The 23,609-nt window shown below is 38.9% G+C and overlaps 1 protein-coding gene across 1 annotated transcript in view; it reads right to left on the bottom strand.

The window, feature by feature from the left end:
- The window catches only part of TEC (tec protein tyrosine kinase), a 131,496-nt gene that overhangs the window by 79,213 nt on the left and 28,674 nt on the right, over positions 1–23,609 (bottom strand). The window contains exon 2 of the mRNA XM_045815928.2: positions 1,605–1,790. Coding sequence (XP_045671884.2) covers positions 1,605–1,742 — 138 coding nt within the window. The 5' untranslated portion in view covers positions 1,743–1,790. The remainder of the gene's footprint in view (positions 1–1,604; positions 1,791–23,609) is intronic.

Below are 23,609 nucleotides of genomic sequence, written 5' to 3'. Positions count from 1 at the left end.
TTTTTTGGTTAAGAAACTACCACGTTTTACCACTTTCATGGTTATATTTCTGTTCTTTCCTTAGACTTACTATATTAAATTCAAATTACAAAAAATAATTACCATACAGCAAAAATGTATTGTTTTCCCTTAAAATCTATTTTAGATTTTAAAATAATTCCTATTTCTGGTCTTACCTGAAACCCATTTGGAACTCCAAATTTTTCAGATTTAATAAAGTAAATATAGCACATATATATGTGTGTGTGTACATATATACATACACAGACACACTCTCACAGGAGGTACTGAGACAGCCCCACATAAATAAACACACTAATATTTCTGCATACACACATGCCAAAAAAAAAAAAAAAAAAGTCACAGTGACTAGGATATATTAAGGCCAAAAGTAGCTTCACCTCAGGCCAAGTTTTACAACTAAAAGAGTTTTTCCGGTTTGAGTTTTCAGCATTTCAGGGATTTAGGACAGTGGATAAAGGACTCTAGTCCTAAATTACATAAACCTGCTGAATTCTGTAAGGCTCATGACAAGCCACAGCAGAAATTAATAGAATTAAGGACAACCAGAGAGAATCAATGATGCCATTCTCGCCGAATTGGGGAAAAAAACACAGAGAAATCAGCGGTAGTAAAAAAACAAAAACAAAAGCAAGACAAACAATCAAAAAAAGTAAATCGATTTCTGCGGAAGGCACTCTAGGTTTTAAAAAAAAAAAGCAGAATTAAATAAAACCAAACAATAAGATCACCAAAAGCCCCACTGCAACCAACTAAACAATAGCATGTGGTCAACAAGGGGCAACGTGCTCCCCAGTCGTTCCCTGGAATCCAAGAATATTTCGAGTAGGGAGGGGCATGGCTGGACCTGGAGGACGAGAAGCCACATTCCTAAGATGTCAGGAGAAAACAAGGTTGGCCAGAGGCAACTCTACATTCACACGCCTCATCTGGTGGGAAAACCAGAGACTAAGACAACTGAAAAGCCAGGAGCTGGCTGACAACATGCCCTCCCTATGCCACAAGCTCGCTGACGAGCTTGTTAGAAGCCACTTCTCCCTGCTCCCCTAAAAGGCACTCGGCAGTAGCTGCGTATCACAAAGAACATTGAACAGTTCTGCTTTAGGTCAACCTCAGTAATGTGCTGGATCCACCAAATCACTAACCACTTTTAAATAATCTCCATGTAATGATGAAGAACTATTCACATAAAGCAATGGACACAGACACAGTGTGTGTGAGCTAAAGATGATTTTGATACATAATACAGTAGTTTATAGGAAGGAGCCATGTGTCTACAGTATACTTAATGAATTCCACAAGGATCTAAAACCAATGTGGAAATCTGTTTTCTTGAACAGATTAATTCAGTTGGCTGATATAAAATGTACACCCATATATTACACCATAATCAAGACACTTCTGAATAATTTCTCACCATATTCTAAGCTTTATCATTCAGATCCCAATGATAACAAATTATTACCTTAACTTCATTTGCCTAAAGTTTATTCCATAAGATTGGGGGGGGGGCAGAGGGGGAACAATATTATAAAATATTATCACCATAGAAAGCAGCAAAGTAAAATTTTATTGTCTCCTACCTCTGCTCGACCCTCATAGTAGGTTAACATGGACTTTGTTAGCACAAAAAGTCTCTCTTTGTAGTTTAAGGGCGATGTCTTCTTTTTCTGCTGTGACCTTTTAATAAGAATTTCTTCTAGAATAGTGTTAAAATTCATCTCGGTCTTCTGATCACTCTGTCTCCTGCCATTGAAGATCCCAGTATTCTAAAGTGAGAAAAAAAAAAAAAAAGATGAAAAACAGTTGAAATAAAATGTGACTTCTTAATTTTCCAAAGATGTTCTCATTCCATATTACCAAAATAGAATTTACCCTCATCACAGCTGGAGCTAATGAATGTTAGTCTAGGCACCTGGACTGAAACTGCCCAGGGCACACAAGCTCAACCTCCTTCATCCCCAGGCTCATCCTTGTTTCTCCATAACCCAGCATTTCACAAGAAAATCTAATCAAGGTTTGCCATGATGATGAGTCACTCCTTTGTACCTCCCCCAGTATCCCTTACTTTTCTGGCACATTCTTCTGCTATCTAATTGCAGGGCAACAAATATCTCAGAAGAAAAAGTACATTTCATCACCTGCATGGCTGATTTAGGCTGGTATTTAAATTGCCTCAGGATCCTAGTACACAAAACAGATGAGCACATGGACCCGGTGGACTTGTGAACAAAATGAATTACCACAGTGGTGGGTATGAGTCAATCTCCAGCTCTGATAAGGATGTAATCTTGATCAAACATCCTGGTTACCACAGTCATGAGGATGTTCTCCAACGTCTATGCCATGCTCCATAGTTCTGTTTCCTATGGCTCCTGTCTCAACCACAAGAGGAAAGGAAATCCACCTGGTCACAACTAACCTACTCAGGGAAGAACCCACCTGGACAAGGTCCTCAACCCTGTATCTGGATCCCCCACACCTGGACTAAGCCTTCTAAAATTCAACAAATTTAACTATCCGAAAACCCGAACTACTCAGAAAATACATTAAGGTTCTTATTTAACAGAAATTGAATTGACAACAGCCTTTTTTTTCCCCGTTCTTCACCACACATTTACAGTCATTGCACATCAAACCATAGTGGTAACGGAAGTCACGTGAAGAACAAAAGAGGTTACCTGAGAGCAGAGCTAGAGCCTTGACATTGAGTTAGCCACTAGGAATTCTACCATTTCCACACCCAACCTGATGCCTTGGAAGAACCCCTGCAACTCACTATTACTGATCTGTCATATCCAGTCAGGTCCCCCATTTCTGTAAGGTCGCTTTACAAAGATTTAACCTCTGTATATAAGTTCATTCATTTACAAAATAGGGAGATAAATACCCCCAAGGTTATTGTGGGGTTTAATGAGATGTGGGAAAGAACTTGCTCATTATGAAAACTCTACACAAATGTTTACTATCATGATTTTTTTTAATTCCACTGCCTTTTTCCCAGCTCAGAGCCTTATAATCTGGACCATAGTAGCAGCTCTCCAACTGATCTTTCTTTCCACAGGCTCTTGCCTCATTTTGTTCAAACAACATACTCCTCATTCCTATTGAATCAATCTTCAAAGACACCACCTTGCATCATACCATTTCACTCACCAGAAATCCTCGATTCCTCCTCAAAATCCTCCCTACTACCTGCAGGATAGTAAAAATCCCCATATTAACACTGGACAATCACAATCTGGCTACAACCTATCATCCACTCTTTCCTTCCACTACTCTTCAAATAGTCCATACCCAGTCAAAATAGTTGGTATGAAAAGTCCACTAACTCAAAACTTACTTCCTTGATGAACACTTTCCTGATGACTCCAATTAATTAAATGCCTTCCAGTTCATGTACCCATGATCTCTGTATCACTCATCATAGAGCTCATCATAGTCTTCCATGTCCTGTAGCAATTAATGTACAGTCTTTAACTTTCACCTAGATTTAAATCTCCTAAGGAAAAAGTTCTCAACCTTAAGTGCACATTAAAATCACCTACGGAGGGGCCTCTGGGTGGCATAGTGGGTTGAGCATCCGACTCTGGGATTTGGCTCAGGTCATGATCTCAGGGTTGTGTGATCAAGCCCTGCTACCAGCTCCACACTCAGCACAGAGTCTGTTTAAGACTCTCTCTCCCTAGGGGCGTCTGGGTGGCTCAGCTGGTTAAGTGTCTGCCTTCAGCTCAGGTCATGATTGCAGGGTCCTGGGATAGAGCCCCACATCAGGCTCCCTGTTCAGCAGGGCAGTCTGTTTCTCCCTCTCCCTCTGCCCCTGCTTGAGTGCTCTCTATCTCTCTCTCTAATAAATAAATACAATCGTAAAACAAAACAAAACAAAAAACAAGACTCTCTCTCCCTAATACAAATCAAAACCACAATAACATACTACCTCACACCAGTCAGAATGGCTAAAATTAGCAAGTCAGGAAATGACAGATGTTGGTGAGGATGTGGAGAAAGGGTGGAACCTTCCTACACTGTTGGTGGGAATGCAAACTGGTGCAGCCACTGTAGAAAACAGTATGGAGGTTCCTCAGAAACTTGAAAATGGAGCTACCCTATGACCCAGCAATTGCACTACAGAGTATTACCCCAAAGATACAAATGTAGTGATCTGAAGGGACACCTGTGTCCCAATGTTTATAGCAGCAATGTCCACAATAGCCAAACAATGGAAAGAGCCCAGATGTCCATCAAGAGATGAATGGCTAAAGAAGATGTGGTGTATATATATACAATGGAATACTACTCAGCCATCAAAAAATGAAATCTTGCCATTTGCAACAACATGGATGGAACTAAAGGGTATTATGCTAAGTGAAATAAGTCAGTCAGAGAAAGACAATTATCGTATAATTGCACTCATATATGTGGAATTTAAGAAACAAAACAGAGGATCATAGAGGAAGAGAGGGAAAAAAAAAACAAGGCAAAATCAGCAAGGGAGATAAACCATAAGCATTCTTAATCACAGGAAACAAACTGACGGTTGCTGGAAGGGAGGTAGGTGGGGGGATGGGGTAACTGGGTGATGGACATTAAGGAGGGTATGTGATATAATGAGCACTGGGTACTATATAAGACTGATGAATGGCTGCACTCTACCTCTGAAACTAATATTATATGTTAATTAATTGACTTTAAATTTAAATAAATAAATATTTGGAAGGAAATTAATTAATTAACTAAAGGAATAGACTAGAGTCCAAAAATAGACACATATATATATGAACAAAAGAGTATATGCCATATGATTCCATTTATACAAAGTCTAACAACAAGTAAAAACTAATCTATGGTAATAGAAATTAGAAGAATGGTTGCCTATGCGGGGGGCGGGGGGCGGGGGGAGTTAGGTCAAGGTGGACTGGGCAGGAGCATGAGGTAATTTTCTATGTCTCAATTGGGGTAGAGATTACACGAATGTGTATAAATGTATTAAAACTCTTTGAATTAGGGGGAAAAAAAAGACTCTCCCTTTCCCTCTGCCCCTCCCCTGCTCACGCGTGCGCACCCTCTCTCTCTTAAATAAAAACAAATAAATCAGAAATAGCAGGAAGATCGGTAGGAGAAGGAAGGGAAGCATGAAGGGGGGATAAACAGAAGGGGGAATGAACCATGAGAGACTATGGACTCTGGGAAACAAACTGAGGGCTTCAGGGGGGAGGCGGGATGGGGGATTGGGATAGGCCGGTGATGGGTATTAAGGAGAGCACGTATTGCATGGTGCACTGGGTGTCATACGCAAACAATGAATCATGGAACTTTACATCAAAAACTAAGGATGTACTGTATGGTGACTAACATAACATAATAAAAAATTATAAAAAATAAATAAATAAACAAACTAATTAATTGATTGATTTAAAAAATCACCTAGGGAAATGTTTTGAAATGTCCAGGCCCCACACCCAGATATTTTTATTCCATTGGTCTGCGTTTGGGGCCCCAGACATCATGATTTAATGTGCAGGTAGATTTGAGAGCCGCCATCTTAAAGGAAGAGACTGAAAAGTCAAAGTAACTACAGCACTCTTGGTATTTATAGCAGCCTCTCAGTAAGCAGCTGAATAACGGACCCAATGAAGCCATCAGTTATTCTAAGTTAAGAAGTCAGAGGAAAGCTCTTGCTCCACAGACAAGCTCTTGCTCCTTTTGCATCTCAGTTGGTCCTACTTATTCTAAATTAAATTTTTTTTTCTGAGAAACTGGTTGACATGTAAACATAACTTTGGAAATCATCCTTTCATCTTTGTGTAACACATTTTCAATGCAAGGTAAAAACGACAACTTAAAGAATGGACTGTAAGAGAAAAGCAAGCTATGCCCTGGAAAACAGGCCATATGCAAATGTGTAGTTCCCAGGCCAGTGAGTAATAACATAGTTTCCAAAGAGAAGGCAGATTTTTGAAAGGTAGACATGAGGTGTGGCTCATCTGCAGTTTCAGAAGCAAAAGGTCTCAACATTGAGTATATATACTCAGTTCGGAAGTATATATATACTCAGATATATATATATATCTGGGGGCAGGAGAAAACACGACATGTTAAATGCATTGGAAAAAATATCCCCTTATCTGATTTATAGGAGATATTAAATAGTCTTACAAAGAACATACCAATTGAGTTGAAATAAGCGTGAGACATCATCTATCTCACTCATTTTACAAATTAGGAAGCTGGGGTTTAGAAAAGTTTAGCGACTTGCCCAAAGTCACACAAGCCAAGACGAGAAGAAAAGTGTCCTGGCTCCATTCCATACCAGACAATTAGAAGATCACTGTTGTTTTAATAATTCATTGCTTAATGAGAAATCCTGGACAAAGAAAACTATTAAGGTGCACAGAGATAAAAACGAAGGAAAATTCTCATGTAGACTGCCAGTTGAAGATAGAGTGTTGCATGTACAATACAGTTGCATTAGCTCCCTCCTGAAATCCCTTTGTTAAATCAGTCCTTTGTTTTTGCTGTTGTCATCATTAAGGAATTAACTCTCATGGAAACAGAAAACAGGACAGGAGATATCAACAAAATTTGGGAAACTGAAAAGCAAATAAACATGTGGTAGTTCCAGCTGGGAAGAAGCCTGGAAACAACCTAACTTAGCTGCAAAGCCTCCAAGTAACTCCAGAATCAGTAGAACTTGGTATGTCTATAAGCGGTGGTGAAGAAGACTTAAAACAAAAGGACTGTTTGCAGGTCTGTATAAGAAACAGGGTCCCCCATCCCCTCTCCTATACCATATAGCCAAATGATTAATCCTCCCCAATCCTAGGAGAAAACTGAAAGTTTATTTTCTGAAGGCTATAAAACAGAAGGTCTCTATACTGGGAGAAACTACAAAGTTGGGGCTAGGGGTACCATACTGCAAAGGGGGCTTAAGTGAACCCGTACAAGTATATATACTCAATGTTGAGACCACTCAGCTCTCTTCTCCCACCAGACTCCACAATATTAGATAAGGACCAGACTAATGAGTAAAGACCTACAGATACAGACACAGGAGAACTCCTATGGCCCAGCAATGGCCCAGCCAGATTACCCTATAGGAAAGCCCACAGTCAGCAAGTTCCACCCACAGCACAAAGCTTCCAATGGAATTTTAGAGCCCAGTTCATGAATGAGAGAAAGCCAAGAATCATCAAACCACTAAGGAAATATTCTAATATGAATTCAAGCTCAAACAACAAATGGGGGGGGGGGGAGCAACGTGGAGGAAACAAAGACTCTGCAGAGAAAAGAAAATGCTTTAAAAAAAAAGTAATAAAATCAGAATTAAGGGAAGATACTGCGTGCATGAAGCAAGGTCAGGATATAGCCAGAATAAAGAACAGAGAACTAAAAAAGAGGAGCATTAGTAAAAAATAAGATAGAAGAAATGAAAAGCTCAACAGAAGAGGAAATCTCCCAGGAAAAAAAAACAAAACAAAAAAGCCAAAAAATTTAAAAACTGGAGCGGGAATACAATAAAATTAGAGGACCCATCCAGAAAGTTCAGCATCTGAAAAAAAAAAAAAAAAAAAAAAAAAAAAGAGTTCCAGAAGCTGAAAGCAAAGAAAACAGTGAGAAACTAATCAGAGAAGAAATTTAAGAAAATTTCCCCATATGGAAGGTTATTTTCATACTGAAATACAACCAAATCAAGGCACAACTCATAAAATTTCAAAATCATGGAGACAAACTGAAGATTCAACAAGCTTACACCTAGGTTTCATGGAAAGGCTCATACTTCAGAATGGCAATCATCAAGGCAATATTGGAGGCTGGAAGATAACAGAGAAAAATTCCAAAAAATTTTGATTTCTAATCTAAAATTCTATGCTCAGCCAAACTATCAATGCAGTAATAGGAGAAGAAAGACATTTTCCAAACATGCAAGGCTTTAAAAATTTTCTCTCTGCTTTACCCTTCTTAAAAAGCTACTTGAGAATGTAGTCTACCAAAATAAAAAGTAAACCACAGAAGTCATGGAATCCAGGAAACAAGGGTTCCAACACAAAAGAGAGGAAGGAGCATCTCCTGGATGAGGTGAAGGGAAATCCTAAGATGACATTGAGATGCAGGCCAACAGAGCAACTAGCTACACTAGACCAAATTAGAAGGTTCTTGGAAAAAATTCTTCCAGGATATGAACCTGAAGACATTGGGAGAAGATTTATAAATTAGTAAAACTAAACCAACTTAAAAAAATAAATCAATGAATTCCTGTGGAACACAAAAAAACTGCACAGAAAAAGAAAAATAATCACAGCATGCTCCAGAGTTCATAATAATGTAAATAATAAATAATATTCTTATTACTGATATAAATATATTGGGGGTAAGTGAATGCAGGAAATGTGCTTCTGTGTGGGTGAGAGTAACTGTGAAAGAGTGCTATATCCTCCACAGCACTAGTAGGAAGCTAATAGATCATACCTCAAACAGAAAAAGCAAGATGGCAGTGTAAAGCTATGTGTTCTCTACTCTCCTCCGTTAAAAAACTCTATGGGGGCGCCTGGGTGGCACAGTGGTTAAGCGTCTGCCTTCGGCTCAGGGCGTGATCCCGGCGTTATGGGATCGAGCCCCACATCAGGCTCCTCCGCTATGAGACTGCTCCTTCCTCTCCCACTCCCCCTGCTTGTGTTCCCTCTCTCGCTGACTGTCTCTATCTCTGTCAAATAAATAAATAAAATCTTTAAAAATAAAAATAAAATAAAAAAATTAAAAAATTAAAAAAAAAACTCTATGAAAACAATAAAACATGAAAGCCAGAGGAAAATAATCCCATTGGCCAATGAACAAAATGATGGGCTTTAACTCCAAACTCCAAACCGTGAAACACATATTTGTGAAATACTCTGAAAAGTGGACCAAAATAGAGAAGGCAGCTAAGTAGATTTCCCTAAAAATAAACATCATTGTCCTAAAAGGTCAATCCAATGACTTTTGATAAGATCAGTGAAATCCAGAGAGATAAGGAGACCATGGGAGAATCAGGAAGTATCCCCACAGAATTACTATTTATACCGAAAAATAATAAAAATTCTTATAATTGCCATTATCAAACTTTTACTATTTTGTTATGCATTAGCACTATTCTAATAAGCACTAAACACTTTCGATGTATTAAGTAATTTAATTCTCTCAAACTTTTTCAAGTAGGTACTATTACTATTTATATTTCACAAGTCGCATTGTAAGAATAAGAGCCAATCAAATAAAAAAATGGGCAGAAGATATGAACAGACACTTTTCCAATGAAGACATACAAAGGGCTAATAAACACATGAAAAAATGTTCAAAATCATTAACCATCAGGGAAATTCAAATCAAAAAACCAGACTGAGATACCACCTGACGCCAGTTAGAAATGCAAAAATTAACAAGGCAAGAAACAACACATGTTGGAGAGGATGTGGAGAAAGGGAAACCCTCTTACACTGTTGGTAGGAATACAGCCACTTTGGAAAACAGTGTGGAGGTCCCTCAAAAAGTTAAAAACAGAGCTACTCTATGACCCAGCAATTGCACTACTGGGTATTTAGCCCAAAGATACAGATGTAGTGAAGAGAAGGGCTACTACTGGGTATTTACCCAGTATTGCACTACTGGGTATTTACCCCAAAGATACAGACATAGTGAAGAGAAGGGCCATATGCACCCCAATGTTCATAGCAGCATTGTCCACAATAGCTAAATTGTGGAAGGAGCTGAGATGCCCTTCAACAGAAAACTGGATAAGGAAGATGTGGTCCATATATACAATGGAATATTACTCAGCCATCAGAAAGAATGATTACCCAACATTTGCAGCAACATGGACAGGACTGGAGGAGATTATGCTAAGTGAAATAAGTCAAGCAGAGAAAGACAATTATCATATGGTTTCACTCATTTATGGAACATAAGAAATAGGGAGATTGGTAAGGAGAAGGAAGGGAAGAATGAAGGGAGGGTTAACAGAGGGGGGAATGAACCACGAGAGACTATGGACTCTGGTAAACAAACTGAGGGCTTCAGAGGGGAGGGAGATAGGGGATTGGGCTAGGCCTATGATGGGTATTAAGGATGCATTGCATGGAGCACTGGGTGTTATACGCAAACAATGAATCATGGAACACTACATCAAAAACTAAGTATGGTAACTAACATAACATAATAAAAAAATTTTTAAAAATTAAAAAAATAAAAAGTTAGAAACTGAATTTTGATTCTAAAAAAAAAAAGAAAAGAAAAGAAAAAAATAAGAGCCAGGTTTTAAAACAGGCAGTCTAACCACAGAGCCTACACTATTAACCACTACACTACATGGGCTCTATTGTGGAAGGGAAGGGAGAACCGAAGGAAAAAGCATAATAACAAGTCACTTCCAGCCTCCTAGTTTAGGGAGATTGCTAAAAGCAAATTACTTCAACAGAAATAATTTATGACTTCCAAGGCATGACTAAGAGAGAGGCACACCAACCTCTCAATACCAAAAACTGAAGAAAGATGTTCTGAGTGAAGGAAATAATAGGTTTGATGTTCAAAATTAGAAAACAAAGATGAAACAAAAGTTCAGAGTTCCTCAGCTTACTCTCCCAGCCATTCTCCACAAGAAAAAGAGCTGACCCATTCAGAAGTAAGAATCACAAAGGAACCAGCTCTGGGTTACAAATATCTTCTTAAATACAAGGCAGAGCTGCAACATAAGACCCTTTTATCTGTCCCATTGGAGAAGAACACAAGAACACTATTCCCTTTACCCTGGCTGCTAACTTGAAAGTTTGGAAAACTTAAACAATTCTAAAATTTCTGCGGAGCCACAAAAGACCTCAAATAGACAAAACAATCTTAAAGAACAAAACTGGAGGCACGACACTCCTTGATTCCAAGCTATATCGCAAATCTATAGAAATCTTAACAGTAAGGTATTGGCATAAAAATAGACGCATAGATCAATGAAACGGAATAAAGAGCCCAGCAATAAACACAAATATGCAGGCAGCAATCTCTGTGACTTCGGCCACAGCAACTTCTTGCTAGATACGTCTTCAAAGGCAAGGGAAACAAAGGCAAAAGTGAACTATTGGGACTTTATCAAGATAAAAAGCTTTTGCACAGCAAAGGAAACAGTCGACAAAAACCTTTAAAAGACAACTGACAAAATGGGAGAAGATATTTGCAAATGTCTTATCAGATAAAGGCCTAGTATCCAAAATCTATAACTTATCCAATTCAATACCCAAAGAACAAATACTCCAATCAAGAAATGGGCAGAAGACATGAACACACATTTCTCCAAAGAAGACAAACAAATGGCCAACAGACACATGAAAAAACGCTCAACCTCATTTGGCATCAGGGAAACACAAATTAAAACCACAATGAGACACCATCTCGCATCAGTCAGAATGACTAAAATTAACAAGTCAGGAAATCAGATGTTGGTGAGGATGTGGAGAAAGGGGAACCCTCTTACATTGTTGGTGGGAATGCAAACTGGTGTAGCCACTCTGGAAAACAGTATGGAGGTTCCTCAAAAAGTTGAAAACAGAGCTACCCTATGACCCAGCAATTGCACTACTAGGTATTTACCCCAAGGATACTAATGTAAGGATGCAAAGGGGCACATGCACCCTAGATGTCCATTGACAGATGAATGGGTAAAGAAGAGGTGGTGTGTGTGTGTGTGTGTACATATATATACACATACACAATGGAGTATTATGCAGCTATCAAAAAATGAAATGTCATTTGCAAGACATGGATGGAACTAAAGGGTATTATGCTAAGTGAAATAAGTCAATCAGAGAAAGACAATTATCATATGATCTCATTCATATGTGGAATTTTAGGAACAAAGCAGAGGACCATAGAAGAGAGGAAAAAGAGAGGAAAAAATAAAATAATATGAAATCAGAGAGGGAGATAAACTGTAAGAGACTCTTAATCATAGGAAACAAACTGAGGGTTGCAGAAGGGGAGGGGGTTGGGGGATGGGGTAACTGGGTGATGGACATTAAGAAGGGCACAAGATGTAATCAGCACTGGACATCATATAAGACTGATGAATCACTGACCTCTACCTCCGAAACTAATAATACATTATATGTTAATTAATTGAATTTAAATTTTAAAAATTAAAAAAATAACTTACACAAACATGGTCAATTAATTTACAACAAAGAAGTCAAAATTATACAAAGAGGAAAGGACAGTCCTTCAACAAATGGTGCTAGGAAAACTGGACAGCCAGATGTAAAGAATGAAGTTGGACCACTATCTCACACCATACACAAAAATTATCTCAAAATGGATGAAAGAGTTAAACATAAGACCTGAAATCATAAAACTCCATGGAGAAAACATAGGCCCTGAGCTCCTTGACATAGGTCTTGGTGATGATTTTTTGGATATGACACCACAAGCAAAGACAACAAAAGCAAAAATAAATAAGCAAGACCACATCAAACTAAAAAGCTTCTGCACAACAAAGGAAACCTTATCAACAAAATGAAGGGGCAACCTACTGAATGGGAGAAAATATTTGCAAATCGTAATTCCAATAAGGGGTTAATATCAAAAATATATAAGGAACTCATATAACTCAGTAGAAAAAATCTGATTAAAAACATGGGCAGATCTGAATAGACATTTTTACAAAGAATACATACAGAGAGGCAAGAGGTACATGAAAAGGTGGTGTTCAACATCACTAATCATTAGGAAAATGCAAATCAAAATCACAATGAAATATCACCTCACACCTGTTAGAATGGCTATCATTTAAAAAAAAACAAAACCAAAAATAAAATTAAAAAACTGGAAATAACAAGTACTGGCAAGGATGTGGAGAAAAGGAAGCCCTTGTGCAGGAATGTGAATTGGTACAGCCACTATGTAAAGAGAATGGAGGTTCCTCTAAAAATTAAAAATAGAACTACCACATGATCCAAATTCTATTTTGGGGTATTTATCTAAAGGTATCTAACTCAAGAAGATATCTGCACCCCCATGTTCATTGCAGCATTATTTATAATAGCTAAGACATCAAAACAACTAAGTGTTCATCGAATGATGAAGAGATAAAGCTGTGGTGTATATAAGTGGAATATCATCCAGCCATAAAAAGGAATGAAATCTTGCCATTTGCAACAACATGGATGGACCTCAAGAGCATTATGCTAAGTGAAATAAGTCAGAAAGAGAAAGTTAAATATCAAATGATCTCATTTTTATACAGAATCTTAAAAAAAAAAGAAAGAAAAAAACCAGGGTGCCTGGGTGGCTCAGTAATTAAGCGTCTGCCTTTGGCTCAGGGCGTGATCCCAGGGTCCTGGGATCAAGCTCCGCATTGGGCTCCCTGCTCTGCTGGGAGCCTGCTTCTTCCTCCCCCACTCCCCCTGCTTGTGTTCCCTCTCTCGCTGGCTGTCTCTCTCTCTGTCAAAATAAATAAATAAAATGTTTAAAAAAGAAAAAGAAATAAAGAAAGAAACCCACCCCAAGCTTGTAGATACAAAGATCAGACTGGTGGGGGATGGGTGTGGTCAAAATAGCTGAGGCGAATCAAAGCTACAAAGTTTCAGTTATAAAATAAATAAGTCCTGGGGATGTAATGTACAGCATGATGACTATAGTTACTAATACTGTATTACCTGTTTGCAAGTTGCTAAGGGAATAGATTTTAAAAGTTCTCATCAGGAGAAAAAAAGTGTAACTATGTATAGTGATGGATGTTAGCTAGACTTATTATGGCGGTCATTTTACAATGTATACAAATATTGAATCATTACGTGGTACAAAAAAACTAACACAATGTTAGTTACTCATTATACTTCAATTGTATTTTTAAAATATTTTTTTAAAGTTAAAAAACTTAACATATTAGTCTTTGAATGCCAATATTCTGAAGTAAATAACAGAAACCGTCACTGTTTCACAAATGAGAAACCCAAACCACCAAGTTATATTCTTTGTCAAGTGTTGCAAATCTGGATACCAGACTAATGGCTCTTAATTTCATGGTCCGGTAATTTTAGCCAAAAGACCTTAGCACGTTTTTCATCATGAAAGGTTCTGCCTGAGGGGAAAAAGGGGGTTTTTTGTTTTGGTTTAGTTTTTTAAATAAGAAGGTACTAGGGCTGTCCATCCTAGTCCATACAACTTTTCATAATATTTTTAATCAAAGGAACAGAGGTGCTGACCCAGAAAGAGAGTCAGAGACAGATGAAAACAAAGGTGAATATGAGTTACCAAATGACAGGATGGTAAAAAGCACAGAAAACAAGAAACAGCCTAGCTAGCAGAGTAGGGACAGGAGGAACTCCTTACAGGAAGGAGAAAAGAGTGACTTACGGTTGTTGAAATTCTCATCTTATTAGGTTGAATCATATGAAACTGCCAATATCCAGCAATATTTTATCTACAAAATCATCAATATCATGTAATTCAATCTAATACCTGCTAATGCCCTAAGATGAGTAGAGTATTAACTCCCTTGGTTTCCGAACTTCTAGACCAGAACACATTGCCTATTACACATCTCATCATAGGGTTATGACAAAGTTTCTACTTGCGATTTTGAGAAATCTAGCATGAATAAACATCAGACTGACACTTATCTGAGAAATCAAATGCTCTGCGCCTGCCAGCAGTATCTGTAGATTATATTTCAGTTCCAAAGTACCTAAAATAGGTAGCTATTATATAAGAACAAATGTAACCATGTTCTCTTCTGCAATGTATAATCTCAGCGTAAGTCCCAATTTCCTGTTGTAAAGGGGGAATTAAGTAGCAGTAATACAAGCAGAAGAAAAAAACATGTTAGGATGACTTCAATCAGATAAATAAAATAAATAGAGAGTACATTCCAGGCTCCCCATTTAACATCATGAATTGGAGCTATTCCAGATTAGGCAGCACTGTAGCTCTCAGAAGAAAGTAACACTGTAGCCTCTGTCTTCCTTATCAAAACAAGGCACTCAGACAACCTGTATGTTCTTAAAATCTTAACTCGTCTTCCTTTCAGCCAGCTGACATGTAGTAGACTACATTTTGAGTACTTGACCTATTGAACCTGAACCAGTAAGGAATGCAACCATCAAGATATCTAGTAGGGGCGTCTGGGTGGCTCAGTTGGTTAATCATGCATCTGACTCTTGATTTCGGCTCAGGTCATCATCTCAAGGTCACGAGATGGAGCTACGCACCCCCCCCCCTTGGGCTCCACACTGGGCTTGGAGCTTGCTTAAGATTCTACCTCTCCCTCCCCACCTCCCTCCCCACCTCCTATACTCGCCCACTCTTTCTCTAAAAAACAAAACAAAACAAAACAAAACAAAACTAGTAAAGCCATAATCACTTAGTAGTAACAACATCTAAAAAGAAGAGAAGACTTCATGGGTCAAGGGGCAAAAGTTAGGGAAGCCAGCTGGCTTGCCTCATCTCTCCTGGTAATGTAGCCCCCACCCCAGCCCACTGCCATATGGTGGATGATTCAGGCATTGGACTGGGGCAAGGGAACTGGGAAACAGACTGAGCACTGATGCCCTAAGGTCAGTTCTCTCTCTATGTCCATGTAAGATAGGTATATGCATTGATTTAACATGTACTCTTTAAGACAGGTTTGGGTCTCACACTTCAGGTTCCCCCTGTGTTCTTTGACTGTGATTGGGAACAGGAGGCTTCCCCACTGGTTAAAAAAAAAGAAGAAGAAGAAGAAGAAAAAAGAGGTAAGAGCAATGAATGGAGAAAGAAGTTTTGAGAAAAGAAACCATGTGCAATACCTCTAAGTATTGACAAGTATAATTACTATACAGGAGATTCATAGTTAAGTGCTTCTAGAGAGAAGTAAAAGCTGTCAGCACATGAAAATATTCATTCATCAACTGACCACATAGGCCTCAGTCAAATATTCCTTCCATATTACTGGATTCTGCTTCTTTGCTGGTCATTCCCTTTCACAGAACAAGGGGATGCAACAGCCAGTAATACCAAATATTCAAAAGATGAGGGTCTTCAAGAAGTCAATAATGAGAGTGATATTGGAGAATTGCTTTTATCATACTCAATGCCACTGGCAAATGAGGACCTTGCAGTTATAGTTAGTTGTAAAAATAATAAAATAAAATAACACAATAGAAGTATCAAAACATGATTTACAACTAAAATACTAAGATACACTGTGCAGGGATGCCTGGGTGGCTCAGTCAGTTGAGTGTCTGCCTCCAGCTCAGAGCCTGATCCCAGGGTCCTGGGATCAAGCCCTGCATAGGGCTCTCTGCTCAGCAGGGAGCCTGCTTCTCCCTCTCCTGCTCTCCCTGCCTCTGCTCTCTCTCTCTCTCTGTCAAATAAATAAATTAAATCTTAAAAAAAAAAGAGAGAGAGAGAGAGATACACTGTGACAGAGTGTTTTTTATTTCCTCCCTACCCCCTTACCTGCCCCATCCACTCTATCCTTCTTCCTGGACATATGGGCCAGAGATATTTCCTAGCCTTCTCTGTAGTAGGTGTGGCCATCTAAGTTAAAGCCAAAGGGATTTGTGCAGAAGTGATGTGTGGCCCACCTTCAATTTAAACACAAGCTTCTCTCTCTCTCTCTCTGTCAAATAAATAAATAAATAATCTAAAAAAAAAAAAAAAAAAAAGCCTGGGTGGCTCAGTTGGTTAGGCAACTGCCTTTGGCTCAGGTCATGATTCCAAGGTCCTAGCATCAAGCCCGGCATCCGGCTCCCTGCTCAGTAGGGAGCCTGCTTCTCCCTCTCCCACTCCCCTGCTTATGCACACACACTCTTTCTCTCTGTCAAATAAATTTTTTAAAAAATCTTTAAACACAAGCTACTTTCCCTGGATTTGGGGCATTTTCCACTTTCTTAGCAGCCGGAAAGTGCACATAACAAACTCAATTTTCCTTATGCATTCAAGACACCATGCCGGTCCTTGAATGACTTCACGGAGCAGAGCTGCCCCACCAACCCAGACTCACTAACCTACTTTGTAAGGGAGAAATGTCTTCTATTTTATTTTAGAAACTACATATAATCGTTTCTCTGTTATAGTGGTTTAACCTTTATTCTACCTAACAGATACACCTTTGTAAAAACTGATAAAGCTTTCTAATGCTTTGGCGGGGGGGGGGGGGGGGGGGGGGATCCCTCCTTAGAATTGTGCTGACAAATTCAAATGTAAAGTAAAGGCAGTCAAAGTTTCTTGCCGTGCATTTTCATCAGATAAATTATCTCAAGGAAGCAACGGATATTTAATTCACACTTTGTTCTAAGAGCTGGCAATTATAATTTAAGTGGTGCCACACATGCTTTCACTTTATTTTTCAGGAAAAAGTCTGAATCATAACAGTTTTTTTTTCTTTTACTACTTACTATGCTACGTAAGTGGATTCACATTAAGTGACAATATTCTGGCACTAATCCTCCTCCCCTGTGGCATTTGCTGATAGCCAACAAATGTTTCTCTTTCTGCTTCTGGGGACTTCAGAGGGAAATAATAACCAGTGGAAACAAGCCACCAATAACAAGCCTCTCAAGTGGGTAGATGATTTCTAGCATCTTTTACTAGGAGAAAACATGAGAATTTTTTAAAAAGTAATTTGGAAATTATATGTAAAATACTCAGATACCAATATGTGTTCCTTAGCTATGGTATTCTAAATTGTTTTTAATATGAAGCATTTGTCTATATCAACATATTCTCTATTGCATTCAATGTTTTTACAGAGTGAGGAAGTTTTTTTAACAAAATTTTCAAGAACTAAAACAAAGATTAAGGAGGACCCAACAGATTTTAAGAATCTTAGGAGACATCTTAGCCAGTTGAAATTTAAGAGGTAGTGATGCCTGGGTGGCTCCGTCGGTTGAGCAATTGCCTTCAGCTCAGGTCGTGACCCCAGGGTCCATGTGGGATTGAGTCCTGCATTGGGCTCCTTGCTCAGCGGGGAGCCTGCCTCTCCCTCTGCCTGACCCTCCCCTGCTTGTGCTCTCTCTCTCTCTGACAAATAAATAAAATCTTTTAAAGGAAGGAAGGAAGGAAGGAAGGAAGGAAGGAAGGAAGGAAGGAAGGGAGGGAGGGAGGGAGGGAGGGAGGGAGGAAGGAAGGAAGGAAGGAAGGAAGGAAGGAAGGAAGGAAGGAAAGAAAGAGGTAACTGTGGCAATGGTGACATGAAGATCTGCTGTTAGATTTGTCTGATGATACTAGGATTTGATAATATGAAGATAGTGTTAGGTTGTTTTAGAGTTTTTTGAAGTGTGATAATATTGTGATTGTATTTTTAAGAGTTCTTATCTTCAAGAGATACATTCTACAAAATTTAGAGATAATGTCTGTGATCTGTTTCATAATCGAAGGGGAATAAAAGGGTGTGGACAAAATGAAATTGTTCATGAGTTGATGACTATTGAAGCTGGGTGAGACATACAGAGTTCATTATACTATCCTCTTTTTGTTTGTGTTTGAAATTTTCCACAATAAAACATTTCTAAAATATGCTTAAGGAAATAGCACAGTTTTCCAAGTCCTTGTTATTCAACACTTTGCAACTGGTAAGAAAGAGAAGAGAAAAAGGTAAAAGGAGGAAGAGAAGGGAAGGAGGGAAAAAAAATAAGAACTAAAGCAGACAAATAGGAGTAGAAAAAGGTGGATGGGTTCTTCTTTCTCGAGGATGTTATTGCCCCCTATACCTAGCTCATCACAAAAGCCCTTCCAATGATTCCTCGAGTCAGCAGAGCCTCACGATAATATAATGTGATACCATTTCTTCTCTGAGAAACAGAAATATGTGGTCTCCAGCAGCCAAACATAAAACCACAGTCCATGTAACGTTTGTCCTTGTTATAACTCCTCTCTCTTTTCTATTTCCTTTCCTTTTCCCTGTTAAAATTTCATGGAAGCAGAAGTTAGCTTTTTGAGTCTACAGCATGATAAGAGAAGAATCCTGTACAGATTAATGAAGTACCAAAGCACAGTGGGCAGTCAGGGGAGTATACTCAAACTGCAGCCTTTTTATAAAAGAATCATTAGAAAGATCACAACAGTATCACAACTGAAGGCAAATTTGACCAGAGAAGTATTTACCCTTATTTCTAAGGCTTATGGGGCTCAGTTAATGGAGAATTTTCAAAACTAAAATGCCAGGTATTATACACCTCATCTCTAACAGGAAAAAAAGAAATTGATAAAAATGCTAATTTCAAAGAAAATATTTTCATACATCACTTGTAACAAATAAAAATTATAAACTACATTCGAAAAAGTATCAAGACTGTAAGCCATGTTCTAATTATTGTTTGGAAAATGACCAATGACGTTTTTCGTATGTCCCATCTCTAATGAAGTAAACTGATAAGATACTTTCCTGTTCTTTGCTCTACCCAACATTGTCATGATTTCGCCTGTTTATGATATTGCAATGCTGCTGTTTTAGCAACAGATGTAAATTCACTGACGCTCCTCCCATTGACAGTCAGGATCTACATCTCCTCCCCTTGAATCTGAGTGGGCTTTTGACTCCTTTGACTAACACAGGGCAGCGGAAGGGATACAATATGATCTCTGAAGCTGAGCCAGAAAAGGCCAAGTACCTCCTGTCTGGTTCTTCTGCACTTCTTACTCTGGACAGTTCTTTTTGGAACCTACCCAAGTTTCCAAGCCCCCTCCAGGGGCTCCTGCCACATGGAGAAGCCACATGTGGGTCTTCTCGTGCAGAATTCCTACTGAGCCCGGTCTTCAAATCATCCTGGCCCAGGAGCCAGACAAATGAGTGACAGAACCCTCAGGTGATTCCAGCCCCAAGTTGCCCAAGTCATTCCCAGTTTATCAAGTTATCCAAGAAAAGAGATATTATGGAGTAGATACAAGACATTCCCACTGCACAGTCCAATTCTTAACCTACAGAATCCACCCATGTGATAAAATGGTGGTTGTTGTGTGTCTGTACATTTCAGGTGGTTTGTTACATAGCAACAGATAACTGAGACATATATCATTCTTGACCACCCCATTCTCTCTCATTTCATTCATCTCTAGTCTGTCAACCGTTTCCCTTCCCTTAAATGTTTCCTCTTCTTCACTCATCCGTCTTTTCACCATTTTCAGTTCATGAGCTAATTTGCTTTTTTTTCCCCAAAGATTTTATTTACTTATTTGAGAGAGAGAGAATGTGTACAAGCAGAGGGAAGCAGACGGGCAGAGGAAGAGAGAGAAGCAGACACCCTGCTGAGCAGGGAGACCAACATAGGGCTCGATCATGACCTAAACCAAAGGCAGACACTTGGCCAACTGAGCCACCCAGGCGCCCCAACAGTTCATGAGCTAACCTGCCCACAGGAACAGTTTCAGACATTCATGTGACCATGCATTCTGACATTTACTGCACAGCCATAATGTATGAGGAACTATGCATTACGAAGATGAACAAGACATGATCTTTGCTCTAGGGAGGCATAGGAACAAGTGACTTAAAAACAAACAGCCACAATATAGTCTATGAAAGGCTATAAAAGTGGTATGGGCAATGCATTTTAGAACACTAATAGCCCCCAGAAATCGCTACTACGTGATGACTAAAGAGGAAACAATTACCTCTCTTCAAAGACTGTGGACCGCTTCAATGAAGAAATGACATACGAACAGAATTTTGATAGTTGGCTAGAGATACATCAACACATGAATAAAAGTAGGTATTAATGTTCGGCCTTTAAAATGACTTCCACTATAAAGCATATGAAAATTCTTTCTTAAAAGTTGTTTGGTTTTAGGGGCGCCCGGCTGGCTCGGTCAGTACAGTATGAGACTCTTGATCTTGGGGTTGTAGTTTCAAGCCCCATGTTAGGTGTAGAGACTACTTAAAAATGAAAAAAAAGTTGTTTGATTTTAATCACAATTGTAACCAGGAAATAAAAGTTAAAAATGGGGTTGCCTAGGTAGCTCAGTCAGTGAAGCGTCTGATTTTTTATCTTAGCTCGGGTCTCAATATCAGGGTCATTGAGTTCAAGCCCCATGTTGGCCTCCATACTCGACGTGGACCCTACTTAAAAAAACTTTTTTAAAAATTAAAAATGGCATGTGTTCACTATGTCATTTTCAAGTTTTATAGTGGCTCTCCACCGTGAGTTTTAATTTTGAGTATTTTGTTAGTGTAGAAAAGAATTTAAACAGAAATAGCCTTAGTTTTGGAAGAATGACGTTTTTCTGAGTATAGTTGGAACACAATGTTACAATAGTTTTAGGTGTGCAACATAGTGATTTGACAAGTCTATACATTATGCAACACAAGTACAGCTACCATCTGTCACCACACTTCACTATTACAATATCATTGACTATATTCCTTACACTAGGCCTTTTAGTCCTGTGACTTATTCACTCCGTAAGTAGAGGCCTATATCTCCTACTCCCCTTCACCCATTTTGCCCAACCCCCCATTTCTCTCCCCTCTGGCAACCATCAGTTTGTTCTCCATATTTGCAGGTCTGATTCACTTTTGCTTGTTTATTCATTTTTTTAAGATTTTATTTTATTTTTTTAAGTAATCTCTACACCCTACACGGGGCTCAAACTCACAACCCCAAGATTGAGAGTCGCACACTCCACCACTTTCTACTACATTCTCCAGAACAAACAAATGTTTCTCACTCATAAACATCCCCTAACCATACAAACATTTTAAAGCAAAGTACTTCTTTTAGGGTGATACCTGAGCATTAAATCTCAATATCATGTTTTGCCAACAGAGGATCACATATTTCAGTGAGCCTGGAAATCCCATTATTTGGGAAATTATCTTCTTTTTTTTATTATGATATGTTAGTCACCATACAGTACATCATTAGTTTTTGATGTAGTGTTCCATGATTCATTGTTTGCGTATAACACCCAGTGCTCCATGTAATACATGCCCTCCTTAATAACCTTCACCTGGCTAGCCCATCCCCCCACCTCCCTTCCCTCTGAAACCCTCAGTTTGTTTCCCGGAGTCCATAGTCTCTTGTGGTTCATGGGAAATTATCTTCTATTAAGAAAAAATTGATGCCCAATTTTTTCCCAGTGCTATGAAAATCTGAAAATCAAATTTATTTAAATAAGCAGTACAGATATTTAGAAAGCCCCAAAAAACAATTAGTTAATATATGTGTATATATGTGCATACATGTATTACATATACATATAAATCATTTGTTTCACAGAAATTTCTCCAAAACGTATTTCCAAGTTGTTAGTTTATTTTTTCTCCGAATACTCGTACACAAACCAAGTGCAAGAAAATATAATACTTGGCATGAGCTACTATCCAGTACACTGCGTGGTGAAACACAACACATATTCAGGACTTAATGATTTCACTTTATTTACGCCTTGATGGTTTTTACTTTAGAAGCCAAACCTCAAAGGTAACGGAAGGATCTACTTCAGACCCTTCACTATTTTTAGTTGCTCTTATTGTCACTGGACAGACTTGAAAGAAAAACCTCATATCAAAAGTATATCCATCTGCATTTTAAGTCAACAGGATCTGGGGCGCCTGGGTGGCTCAGTCGGTTAAGCATCTGCCTTAGGCTCAGGTCATGATCCCGGGCTCCTGGAATTGAACCCCACATCAGGCTCCCTCCTCAGCAGGGAGTCTGCTGCTCCCTCTTCCCCTCCCCCTGCTCACACACTTGCTCGCTCTCTCTCTCAAATAAATAAATCATCTTTAAAAAAATCAGCAGGATCTTAAGATGACAAATTATCAAACAATCAACAGGATCCTTTTCACTCTGAGATGCTCCTGAGGATTAATTCTGCCCCATGCAAGAGGTTCTTTTTTTTTTTTTTTTTTTTTTTTGAAGGGCTGACACTTAGAGCTTGTGACACAGAGACCCAGGCCAGAGTTTCCTACATTTCTCCTGTGTCGAGTGACAGTGTGTCCACCAAGTTCTCCTGCTCTCATCTCTTTAATGTGACAGGTCTTTGTCCATCCCTATCCCGAATCCCCTGCTAAAATACAAGAGTGAGCCACATGGTGCAGAGGAACCTTCTCTGCCCTTAACTGAAAATGCAACTAAGAGCAACCTCACAAACTGTGAGGGCCCTGTGATGTCATCCGTAAGATTAATGCATGGAAGCTGGTATCTCTAACGTAGTCAGTAGCCCTAAAATTCTAGTGGCTTGACATCCTAGAAACCCACCTGTTCCCCATATTACTACTGCCGGAAAAACAGAATATTTGACCATTTAGAAAGCAGGTCCATACCTCCATATACTATATATTATATATTGAACTCTCAAAATTTTAATTTGTCTCCTGACAGAGCTGGAAAAGACAAACAATGGTTCTGTCAACACTGCCCTAAAGATTTCTTTCCTTTTTTTTTTATTTAAGATTTTATTTCTTTATTTGAGACAGAAAAAGCAGGAGCAGTGGGAGAGACAGGAGAGGGGGAAGCAGACTCCCCACAGAGTAGGGATCCTGACGAGGGGCTCGATCCCAGGATCATGACCTGAGCCAAAGGCAGACAGACACCCAACTGACCCAGCTACCCAGGTGCCCCTAAATATTTCTTTCCCTATGTCACTCTCCATGATCT

Source organism: Ursus americanus, chromosome 8 (assembly GCF_024610735.1).
Source record: "Ursus americanus isolate L20-20 chromosome 8, mUrsAme1.1.p, whole genome shotgun sequence".
NCBI classification, from domain to species: domain Eukaryota; kingdom Metazoa; phylum Chordata; class Mammalia; order Carnivora; family Ursidae; genus Ursus; species Ursus americanus.
This window is presented reverse-complemented; position numbering and strand designations above follow the sequence as displayed.